The sequence below is a fragment of the Leptodactylus fuscus genome, chromosome 11, assembly GCF_031893055.1.
Source record: "Leptodactylus fuscus isolate aLepFus1 chromosome 11, aLepFus1.hap2, whole genome shotgun sequence".
NCBI classification, from domain to species: domain Eukaryota; kingdom Metazoa; phylum Chordata; class Amphibia; order Anura; family Leptodactylidae; genus Leptodactylus; species Leptodactylus fuscus.
In genome coordinates this window covers 43,756,474-43,768,540 of record NC_134275.1, presented here as the reverse complement: position 1 = coordinate 43,768,540, position 12,067 = coordinate 43,756,474, and the positions used below count along the sequence as shown (strand labels likewise).

At 44.2% G+C, this 12,067-nt stretch overlaps 1 protein-coding gene across 1 annotated transcript; it reads left to right on the top strand.

The window, feature by feature from the left end:
* The first annotated feature begins 5,847 nt into the window (after nucleotides 1-5,847).
* Nucleotides 5,848-11,754, top strand: LOC142184349 (glutamine synthetase). The gene is made up of 7 exons (XM_075259156.1): nucleotides 5,848-5,955; nucleotides 9,039-9,217; nucleotides 9,550-9,711; nucleotides 9,872-10,018; nucleotides 10,277-10,404; nucleotides 10,549-10,748; nucleotides 10,973-11,754. The coding sequence occupies exons 2-7, from the start codon at nucleotides 9,052-9,054 to the stop codon at nucleotides 11,292-11,294; spliced, it is 1,125 nt and encodes a 374-aa protein (XP_075115257.1). The 5' UTR covers nucleotides 5,848-5,955; nucleotides 9,039-9,051; the 3' UTR covers nucleotides 11,295-11,754.
* Nucleotides 11,755-12,067: the final 313 nt, after the last annotated feature.

The window sequence follows — 12,067 nt, the reverse complement described above, 5'->3', positions numbered from 1 at the left end:
GGGGGTTGTAGTTTCAAAGCTGCTTAGGGACCCCAGCTCTAAGGACTAAAGTTTTTTTTATTTTTGGTCTACTCTCACACGGATGTTTTCTGAACAATGAAGGTCAATAGAGGAGATTGTTTATGCCAGTTATCTGTTGTACTTGAGCATAAAAGAAAAAAGTTGTCCATTTTTGCACAAACATCCCCAGCTTTCTTGGAAGGGGGAATGGCATTGAAGTTGCACTAGATTATCATTCCCAGTAACCTATGAGCTTGAGTAGATTTCAGGGACCTGCAGAAGATGAGCTCAATTTATCAAGAGCTGAATACGCCAGTGCTGGATCTGTTTTCTTTGTCGGTCAATATGGATTCACATCCTAGTGATGGCCATTAAAAACAGATCAGTGGGTTGGGATAAAAAAAAAAAATACATAATTTAGGTGGACGTCACATTTATGCAAGCGCAAAACAGCAAAAGTATGCCCCAGTAATAATTGTCTATTTCCTATGCCTGTGTCTCTATACAAGGGGTGTATCTGTGCACAGTCTGAGTACATTGGGTGTGTCTGTAATTGCAAATGTCAAGCCTCTCATTTGTGTCTCAAAAAAGGAGCTTTAACCATGAATAGAGGAGGCCGAAGGGGGCAGGGACATCCATTTCCAAGTGAGCACATCTCAGTGTGACTCTTCTCACCACTCCTTGGATATGTATATAGATCATTTCTTACAGAAATACTCCCTTAGGCTATGATACATGACAACATGAGCAGCCTGTGTCTCCAGGACTATGTTCATTGAATATATCCAAATTAGCAGACTCAGACTAGCCCACAGGTGAACAAGTGACTCCCCCAGAGCCAAATTTGGTTCCTAATCTCCCACCCCGTCAATGAGCAGTGCACAGCACATGCAGATAGGCAATATACAGTCTCAACCAGCCTGTGCGTCTTATAATAGATTTAATAAACTACTCCCCAGGCCCCGTTTTCTCAAAGTTACTACAGGGACCCTATTAAAGGGATTCTCCAGGGAGTCTATCATTGCAACAAACTCAGGAGTTCCAAGCCAGTCCAATCTCTGATCACGTGATCAAAACCAGCAAAGGGCCTCTGGGTTGCTCTGCTTCTGCCCTCCTGTCCTGTGCTCACCACTAGTTAGCTGTGTTATGGGGGCTGGCTGCATACATCATTATAATAGTACAGCTAGCTATAATACAGGTAACCATTAGTGAATACAAGAAAGGAGGTGGGGAGAATAGACAGGGCGCTGGCTCCGATCACGTGACCTGGGGTCTGAACCAGTCTGGACCCCCTGGGTTTGTCACATACAAAACCCTGGAGGAAATAGTGCTGATAGGTGGTACCTAGTCACACCAATTCAACGTTGTACATTACATTCATGATCACTGAAACCATTAGGCCACACATTACCAAAAAAGTTGTTGTTTTTTTTGTTCCTTTTGAAGTCATGCTTCACTTTGGCTTGAAAAAAAAAAATGCAGCAAAATCTGCAACAAAAATGTGTGGCCTCAACCAGGTAACGTACATGGTTATAATGTTTTTACACCGGCACAAACTGCTGCAAATCTGCAGTTAAGAAAAAAAAGTTTTGTTCGGACTGTCAAACATTTCACACACACACACACACACATAAAGTTTATGAAAAGGTTTCACAAGTTTTCATTGTCCCATAAAGAGGGTTCCTGTTGGAGGACTCACCATGTATCATGTATTACATAGGCACCCATTCACCGCTGCCGCCCCAGTTATTTTACAACCTTAACCAGGTGCACTGAGACTAAAACTCCCAGCATGCTCCATTCACTTCTATGGGAGTTCCAAGAACAGGTAAGCAAGTATGCATGCTGAGACTTGTAATGTCACATTATGCTGACCCCCCTACCCAAAACAAGAATTATCTATCTATTACAATTTCTGTGATGCCTATCACCCCTTAACACAATAAGTTGCACTATAGTTCACGCCAGATAGGAATTATTTTATCTGTAGTTATCCCATCATGGTAGATAATATATGGAGGACAAGGCAGTGTGTGCAAATACAGTACATACAGCTTCTTGTATACCTACCCCACATGAGTCTATTATTAAACCATTGACACATTAGCTTACCCATGTGTACATATTAATTTCTGAGGAGCCAGACACCTCCAGGGGGTAAGGAAGAGTCATGTGGGTCAAAATACACTCAATATTGCAAGATCCCGCGATGCATTGTCTTACCCATGGATTTTAACTTTTTCAATGCTTTTAAGGTTAAAGCCCCACGTTGTGGAAACGCAGCCTTTTTTTATACAGATTTTGCTGTGGTTTTTGGAGCCAATGCCAAGATTGGATTGAGCAGAAGGTAGAAGTGTAAAAACTTCCTATATATTTCCCATTCCTTTTGTGGCCATTCTTGGCTTTGGCTCTAAAAACCGCAGCAAAATCTGCAACAAAAAAAAGCTGTGTTTCCGCAACGTGGAGCCTCAGCCTTAAAGGGGCTCTATCAGCAAAATTATGCTAATAGAGACCCACACATGCATGAGTAGCCTTTAAAAAGGCTATTCAGGCACCGTAAATGTTATATTAAAAGGGCTCTATCACTGGGAAAAGTCATTTTTAGCTAATCACATCTTTGCATAGCCTTTAGAAAGTCTATTCCACACCTACCTTTAGTATGTAAATTGCCTCAGTGGTTTCTGAATAAGTCCGTTTTTATTCATATGCTAATGAGCTTTCAGCCAGCTCAGGAAGTTCCCAGCAGCCTCCTCTCTTCTATTATCTCCTATGTGTGTGCAAACAGGAAGCTGCGTCATCATCAGCAGTCTCCCATAGGAAACAGGAGAGGAGTGCACTATGTATCGTGCAACAGTCTAATTAGCATATGAATAAAAACGGACTTATTCAGAAACCACTGAGGCAATCTACATACTAAAGGTAGGTGTGAAATAGACTTTCTAAAGGCTATGCAAAGATGTGATTAGTTAAAAATGACTTTTCCTAGTGATAGAGCCCCTTTAAGCCTATGTTCACATCTGTGTCGGAGTCTTTATTTGAGTCTTCCTCCTGCACTGAGGACTTTTCTCTCTGCTGGTTTCAGTATAAAAATGGCGGATGAGGGGATGGAGTGTCCTCCTTAGTGCCCACACACAGTTTATTGCCCACTAGGAGGCCTCCACGGTACAATACCTTCCAGCCAGGTTCAGCAAGGTAGCGATTTTAACCATGAAACTACCCCCTTGTGTACGGTAGATTTTAGGTCATTTTGGCAGCAGCGATTTTGCTGAATTTTCACTGGTGTGTGACCTTATTCTATAAGAGATTATTCACATGTCTGAAATTTACATAGTATGATGTCCACACTTTTACAACAGATGGTGTACATACTGTATATAGTCCTTTGTCAGATGTGGGTCTTTCTGTTGGGGGCTCAAGATCCACAACACTGGGTTTGCAAATACACACCGGAAGCATGGTCACTGATAAGGGCGCATCACATCAATACAGGTCTATGGGCCTATGAAAATACAAACAATGGCATTCATTTTTTCACTGACTTAAAAGCATTGAAAGGAAAAAAAAATTGATCCGTGAAACAGACGTAAAAAGCAGATCTACCACGGACAGCACAAGACTTGCAACTAGGCAGGGTAGAGTGCCAGCCGTCATTATCACACACAGCCATAACATGCAGACATGTGAATATGGCCCAATAGACACATGTACAGTCTGGTTTTCCTGCAGGTAGTTAATGGCTTATGAGCAGTCTTATAATAATTACATTGCACAAAGTACAATCCTGAGCGCATTGCGCTGTTCCTGGAAACGAACCTAATCTGCTCTTAAGATCAGGTAATCCTAGTGAATGATCTTTGTTACGGTTTTTATCACTCCCAAACCCAATATTGCTCTTACACAAGAAGAAATTCGTAGAAAACTGCAGAGAATTTGACTAGAATGTTCTCTTGCAAGTTGTGATCAGATGCTTTTTGCTGCAAGTTCCTCTGCAGGACCCCTGTGGCCTTCAAGCTTTGAAAAGTCTAAAGACGGGAGTGAAACCCTCAGCAACAATTGATATGGTGTGGGGATAAAACTAGGTATAAGGCTGGAGCTACATGGCGACACTAAGACACTGTTGTATGACTGAAGATCGCCTTGTCACCCTGTGACTCCTTCAGTAATGTGAATGGCGTCGTACTGTGACCACGACTCAGAGTAGCAAGAAAAACTAAGCAATGCTCGATTCTCGTGTGGCTCGCAGTCGCACCAACCTCCGGTCACTTACATTGGTGAAAGAGTTGCAGGGCGACACGATGATCTTTGGTTGTACAACAGGTGTCTCGGCTAAAGTCGCCATGTGGCCCTAGCCTTACTCATAGCATGTGGATGAGACTTGCTTCAATCTCACCTATAGTACTGATACTGTAGATTTCAGTGGCTGGGTTCTATGGCCCAGCCCCTAGGCCTCATGCACACAATGTCAAAAAAAAGTTGCCAATCATCAATTGAAGGAAAAAAAAAACAACTGAAGGTGAGCGGCAACAAATAACACAAGGTTTTCTGGGTATGGCCTTTTTTTTTTTTTTTTTTAAAAAACTCTTTAAACTAATGGCAAACTTGATAATTGCTTAAAAAAAATTTGAAAAAAAAAAGTGTGTGAATGAGGCTGAAGGGGACAGGACACATCCCCTTCCTCCTCTAACAGGATGAGAAGCTTGGACTCTGGATAATCCTACCGGTCAGGGGTCAGCCAGGGTGGGCCAATGTTTGGTGTCTTCTTATTCTGAGTTGTGCTCCTTGTAATGTGAGCGTGGAGCATGTGACAGGTCCCCAAGGGAATCCGACAATTTTTGAGGACAAAGCCGGGAAACTTTGCAGACCGCTGCTGGACCCCACAGAGGGTGACTTCTGATAATATTTACCAGGTAGGGAGGAGGGTAGGCCACCTCTACCTTCTGTCTCTCCTTATCTGCAGTGTTTGAATATGCCCTAACAAGTCTGATCCTTTGCTCTCCTAGGGACCATCAATGTTTAGACTAGGGCTACAACTCCCGAAACCTGACCAAAGCTCACCGGGTCACCCTTTAACTCCTTTACTAATGGAGACACCTTGCCACACCGAAGGTGCAATGACTGAGATTTCTAGTGGCAGGAAAATGTCCAAAGTCACCCCTAGCTTCAATGGGCACGGCCTAAAATATGAATAAGATGATGAGTGACCGTAGTTTGCCTCGGGTCTGTATATTCTGGTCTTCTCCCCTTGCTTAGAACCTTCCCTCTAGTGTTGCTGTTCGCAGCAGTCACAGACTATAGGTGAACATACACATTAGACACTTCTAGGTTCAGACAATTATCTCATGTGTATGGGGGTCTTCTGACCTTTCCTAGATGTCTGGTGAGATTGGGCACATGGACTTTACCTTTTTGTGCTCAGGGGCGGTAAGCCACTGCCAGAGGAGTCCTTTCTTCCCTTCCCATTCAGTAGCCATGCTGCTCATGTGAACCAAGTGTGCATGTGTATAGGGGGAGCCACAGAAATATCAGTCAGCTAAATAACCATTCGATGGCTGAATACTTGTGTGCAAGCCGGGGGTGCTGGAGAGAAGGCAGTCTACAGAATACTTGGGGAGACATATAATGGGGAGGGGAGTGGACACCAGGAACTAGCTGGACTATCCCTCTAAGGACTTTGATGGTGTCAGATAACAAATCCAATATGATGTGCTAGAGACCAGTTACGTATATAAAGTCTCATAAGTCCTGACAACAATAACACAGGCCAGTCTGTATATAGTCCTGCACTACAATACTGGAGGTGGGCGTGTCCTTTACCATCTCCAGCCCCCTCCAGTGCAGTGGGCGTGGCCTGCCCTGGCTGCTATAAATCCCCTTGCTCCCTCTCCTCCACTTAGTGGGTCGGTGACATCTGATTCCTGAGGGACAAGGGGCTAGTGCTGTATCCCTGCTACTAAGGTAATGGCTGGTGTGGGGGGCTGGTAGGGACTTGTTCACACCATGTGCTTCCTGCGGGCTTTGTTAGTGCCCTGCCACGCTGGCATCCTGTGCCTCCAGCCTCTCTGGGCATTGCTCTCCCTTCTCTTTGTATTAATCCTTCTATTACTTATTAGCAGCAGATAAAGTTCTGTCTGTTGTTTTACTCCTTACTTGGGGCGCAGGCTGGACAGGGGGCAGACATGTACTGGGTCCTCCATGGTAAACCCCCCTTCCTCCTCGTTATGATGCAAGTCTTGTCTTGGGTTGCAAACACGACATCCAGGGGAGGCCATGTTGAGCATATAGATGTGTGTATATAGGGGGATGATGGAGATGGATTTCTGTATACCATGTACATGTAGCAGAGCTCACATCGTGTCTGTTTCATCCTCTATAATGTAGTCCTTGTTACAGGAGAGCCCTGATGACTTCTTACATCACAATGTCTTCTCACTCTGAACATGTAGCAGAGCTGAAATAGTCAGTGAGATAATGTAGTAATAGTAGTAAAGACCCTGCCTGGCTCCAGTACAGCTCCACACTGCTATATATACTGCTATATCTGTGTGCTGTAATGATGGTTCTAGTGTTTCTACATCAATTGGGAAAGTACTGAAGAGATTACTCTGCACAGAGATGTAGCAGAGCTAATGTCGTCATCTCACTTGTTTTACATAGGACTTTAGGTGGAGATACTGTGAATTGTACTGACAGTGGTAACATTGTTGCTATGTGTATTGTTGTATTACTTTTGTATTTTGATACTTTGATGTAGCAGAGCTCAGATTGTCTCCCCTTTATACACTTTGTTAGTATAGTAATTGTTAAAGGAGAACCCTGATGACTAGTTAGGCCATATGGCAAACTCCGCACTGATATAGTGCCGTGTTAAAATGGTTTTAAGGCTTTGGCATATTCTACATGAATTAAGAAAGGCCTTGACTTAACCTATTACTATATCTGCTACAATGTCTGACAAACTCGGCACTGCTATATCTGTTTACAGTTTATTTTGCATACTTTACAGCAGTTGGAATATTACTGTATGCACATGGATGTAGTAGAAATGTGTTAGCTCCTGTGCACACCTTTACTGGTTTTATAGGATATTTGGTGGACTCTGCTCTGCTGCATGTATACTGGGTCCTGAGATGTGTTACATTGTTACTGCATGTACACTGGGTCCTGAGATGTTACATTGTTACTTTGTATACAATGGGTACTGAAATGTGTTACGTTGTTGCTTCGTGTACACGGAGTCCTGAGATGTGTTACATTGTTACTGCGTGTACACTGGGTCCTGAGATGTTACATTGTTACTGCGTGTACACTGGGTCCTGAGATGTGTAACATTGTTGCTGCATGTAGACTGGTCCTAACGTGTAACATTGTCGCCGTGTGTACACTGGGTCCTGAGATGTGTTACATTGTTACTGCGTGTACACTGGGTCCTGAAATGTGTTACATTGTTGCTTCGTGTACACGGAGTCCTAAGATGTGTAACATTGTTGCTGCATGTACACGGAGTCCTAAGATGTGTAACATTGTTGCTGCATGTACACGGAGTCCTAAGATGTGTAACATTGTTGCTGCATGTAGACTGGTCCTAACATGTAACATTGTCGCCGTGTGTACACTGGGTCCTGAGATGTGTTACATTGTTGCTGCAGGTATTGGTTTCCTGCTGTGATACTTTTCTGATGGTAACAATGTACATTGTCTGCAGTATTGTATAGACATGTGGATGAAACTGGAGGAGGGAGCCGTTTGGGAACCCCCTGCAATTCTGCTATCTGTACAAGTCTGTGCTGGACACTTAGGCATAGTGGTTAATCTGCCCCTCCTCAGCATTTACCAGTGGGAGGGGGGGTGTCCTTCTGAACTGGTACAACCAGTTGTTTCCAGTTTCCCAGTTGTTGTCCATCCTAGCTGGGGTGGAGCTGTAGAGATTGTGTCTTTTAGGGAGATAAGATTGTAGGCATGTGCTGGCTGCCTGCTGATCATATAAACCCCTATAGAGAGATAGGGTCACACTATGAAGGGGTACATCCAGCTGCTGTTTACCCCAAACCCTGCTACAGGCTACAAATGGTTAATGAAGTCAATGCAATTCTGAATTTTTTTGGGGAGTGGGTGCATAGACACTGCAAACATCACACAATGCACAAAGGGTCTTTGAAGTTTTTAGTGTATCCCCCTAGTGGTAGCCCCCTATTCACATGCAGAGATGTCCATACTACAAGAAAAACTAACTTTTTGCCACTGCCTAAGTCTAATAGGCTGTCAGCTGGGGATTGTTAAAAAGTACGCTTCCCGAGGCCAGTCCTGCTTCGGCCTGTGTCAGAGCTGGAATTTGGAACAGTGTACTGCTATAGGGGCCAAGTCACATGCAGCAGATTTGTTGCAGAAATTCACATAACTCTTCCCATCTGACTCCTTATGTTTGTTACACAATAGAACTACTTAGTAGTGACTGCATCAAATCTGCTGCATGTGAACACAGTCTAAGAGTGTGATGACTGTAAATGTTCTGTGACTACATATCACCCACCGCTCCCACCATGTCTTTTAGGTCTACTTCCATGACTGCTTATGTACAAGGCTGTATATAAGCTCCACATGTAAGATGGCACTGCAAGAAATCTATGGGCATACACTTTACCCCTCCCTATGGCTCAGTAATTTGGGACTTTAAGGATTCTTTGACCCTGTGATAGTTTAAAGTTGGCATATCACCCATCTAAGGCCTACATTTGCAGTCATTCACTTGACAGCTATTCCTCTCAACTTCCATATAGACATGCATGCTCAGCTGAGTATACACGTGTGCCAAACATCTTATGGCCCATTTACAGCAGATAACATAACAAGTCCTTCTCTTTCCAATGTCTGTTGTCAAATTGGGACCTACCTCCTCCCCCCTCTCAGACACTTTAGTCGGCTAACTTTCCTCTAATACATGGCTATCTTTTACTACTTGATGAGTGGGAACTCTATCTGCGTTGTAAGTGCCAGGAAGTGTTAACTTCCCCCTTCTCTAACTGGTTTCTTTCCCATTGCAGATCAGCTACCACCATGTCTGTGTCTCACAGCTCCAGGCTCAACAAGGGGGTAAGGGATCAGTACATGAAGTTGCCCCAAGGGGATAAGGTCCAGGTTACATATGTGTGGATTGATGGGACCGGAGAAGGTGTCCGCTGCAAGACAAGGACCCTGGACAATGAACCCAAATCTATTGAAGGTAAGATACAGCACCCTCCCACCTCATGTGGCATCCTCCTGTAACTGCCATTACCTCCACCCTCATATGGCATCCTCCTGTGACTGCTATTTCTCTCCCCCCTCCACTGACTGAGCATAAACAAGTTATGGTGGACATCTGGCTGCACAGACTGAAGGAGACATCCCAGGGACAATTGACCTTCAGGGTGGCTTTTGCCCTTGTGCTTTCTGGACTTGTGTCTCAGGGCATTTTGAAGGGAAGGGGGCAGGTTACCTCTCAAAGCTTTCACAGCTGGGGCGGATACAATTGATGCTTAACTCTTGCTTTAAGATGCCCCTTTTCCATTTCAGAGGTCCCAGAATGGAACTTTGATGGGTCCAGCACGTTCCAAGCTGAAGGATCAAACAGCGACATGTATCTTATCCCCGTGCAGATGTTCAGAGACCCCTTCTGCCTTGACCCCAATAAGCTGGTCATGTGTGAAGTCCTCAAGTACAACCGGAAACCAGCAGGTAAGGTGTCACTACCATTCTGGAGGGGTGTGTTGTGTACATCAGGGTTTTGACAGAAGGCAGATATCTGCCATGCCTTTTTTTCCAGTGTACACATTGGGGTAATTTGCTCTGGCATCAGCCCATCATGTGTAAATAACTTTATGCTCTTGTTTTTCAGAAACCAACCTGCGTCACACATGTAAACGCATTATGGACATGATATCAGACCAAGTCCCGTGGTTTGGCATGGAGCAGGAGTATACTCTACTTGGCATCAATGGACACCCATATGGATGGCCAGAAAATGGTTTCCCTGGACCACAAGGTAAGGAGCTGCAGTTTAGGGTTTGCAAAGATCTGCTAAATCTGAACCATATGGTCACCAGGCCCTGTCCTTGGACCATTCAATCTGTGACAGGTGGGGATTTACTTGGATCTCTAGGTCTTGGTCATATGATTGGGTTTGCAGATTGTCGACTTGGGCAGCTGCTTATCTCAATGGGCTTCAAAAAGTGGCAAAAAAACAAAATTCTTCCACCATATCCGTGTTTTTTTTTAAAGCTCTCTTCTCCTTTTCCCTCAGGGCCTTACTACTGTGGTGTTGGAGCTGACAAGGTATATGGCCGGGATATTGTGGAGTCTCACTACAAGGCCTGTCTATATGCCGGAATCAAAATCTATGGCACTAATGCAGAAGTCATGCCATCCCAGGTGAGTGATGCCTACAGCCTAACCATTTGTGGTTGGAACTTCGTCTCTCGTCTAAACCCCTCCCCCCTTCCCATTAACCTATCTGTATATGCAGACCCTTGTCCTTAAATATTGTCATTGATCATCTTCTCTGCTTTCTTACAGTGGGAATTCCAAATTGGCCCTTGTGTAGGCATCGACATGGGTGACCATCTCTGGATGGCTCGATTTATTCTCCATAGAGTGTGTGAAGATTTCGGTGTAGTGGCAACTCTTGACCCCAAACCCATGACTGGTAACTGGAATGGAGCTGGATGTCATACAAACTACAGCACTGATCTCATGAGGAAAGAGGGCGGTCTAAAGTGAGTCTTCTAAAACTAGAGCATGGTCTTGTTATAGTACTGAATATGACTGTTCTCTAATCCAGTGGTTGGTGCAGGACCTAAAGTAGGTTCTAATCTGATCTGCTAGATCTTGGCAGGTCTACTGGGGTTAAGACTAGAGAACGGGTTAGTTTCCCTTTAAGGATGTGTCTGCCTGTCCATATTTCAGCCTAATCTGACAATGTTCCTCCTTTTATATTCAGACACATTGAAGATGCCATTGAGAAACTTGGCAAACGTCATGACTATCACATCTCTTGCTATGACCCACGTGGAGGAAAGGACAACTCTCGCCGTCTGACTGGTCACCACGAAACCTCCAGTATACATGAATTCTCAGCTGGTGTTGCCAACCGCGGCGCCAGTATTCGCATTCCCCGTCAGGTCGGACAGGAAGGATTCGGCTACTTTGAAGATCGTCGGCCGGCTGCCAATTGTGACCCATATGCTGTTACCGAGGCCCTTGTCAGGACAACCATCCTGCACGAGACCGGCAGCGAAACAAAAGACTACTGGAAGAATTAAATTGGGGGCTGGATCCGCCATGAATATTCCATCCATCAGTCTCTTCCGTCTCGACAGAGTCCCTTTTTTGTTTTTATCCTTTTTTACCATTGTGTCTACACTACTTGAAGTTTTATCTGAAGTTCCTTCCATTTTGGAAGGGTAAAGGGGGCATTACCCGGCTGCAGGTCAGGAGCTGAACCCTCTTCAGTTCCCGTGTCTGCAGACTAGTTCTAATCTAATGTCATAGGTGCCATATTTCTCATGCTATAAGCCACATGGGCCTACAACCTGCAGGCAGTGTAATGGGGAGGGGGTGACCAGATATAATCAGGATACCTTAGGGTAAGTTTTGAACCCTATATATCAACTTGACAGATGTTCCCGCTTATCCTAGGGGTCTTGGTGATAAACCTGCATCTTTTAATACGTAACTGTTCTTTATTTTTTATTGCTGAATAAAAGAGCTACATATATTGTATGAGTATTGTGGTGCCTCATCTAGAACTTGGCGGGGTCAGCCTAAAATTTACTATCGGCTTCTCTTCAGTTGTTTTTCAATTCAAATTTGTATAGCAATTTTATAACAATACAACAAAGGTCTGAAATAGACCAATAGTACAGAAAAAAATACAAACAAAACAAAGCAGGCCGGAGCCACCAGGGAGACCCCTCTTTTCAGTTGTTGAATAAAGCTCAATTTAAAAAAAAAAAAAAGTACCCCATTCAGAATTAAATGAACCTGCAACTGTGCTCCCCCACCTGGCAGACTTGTGAACTTCCTTCTCTTCCTT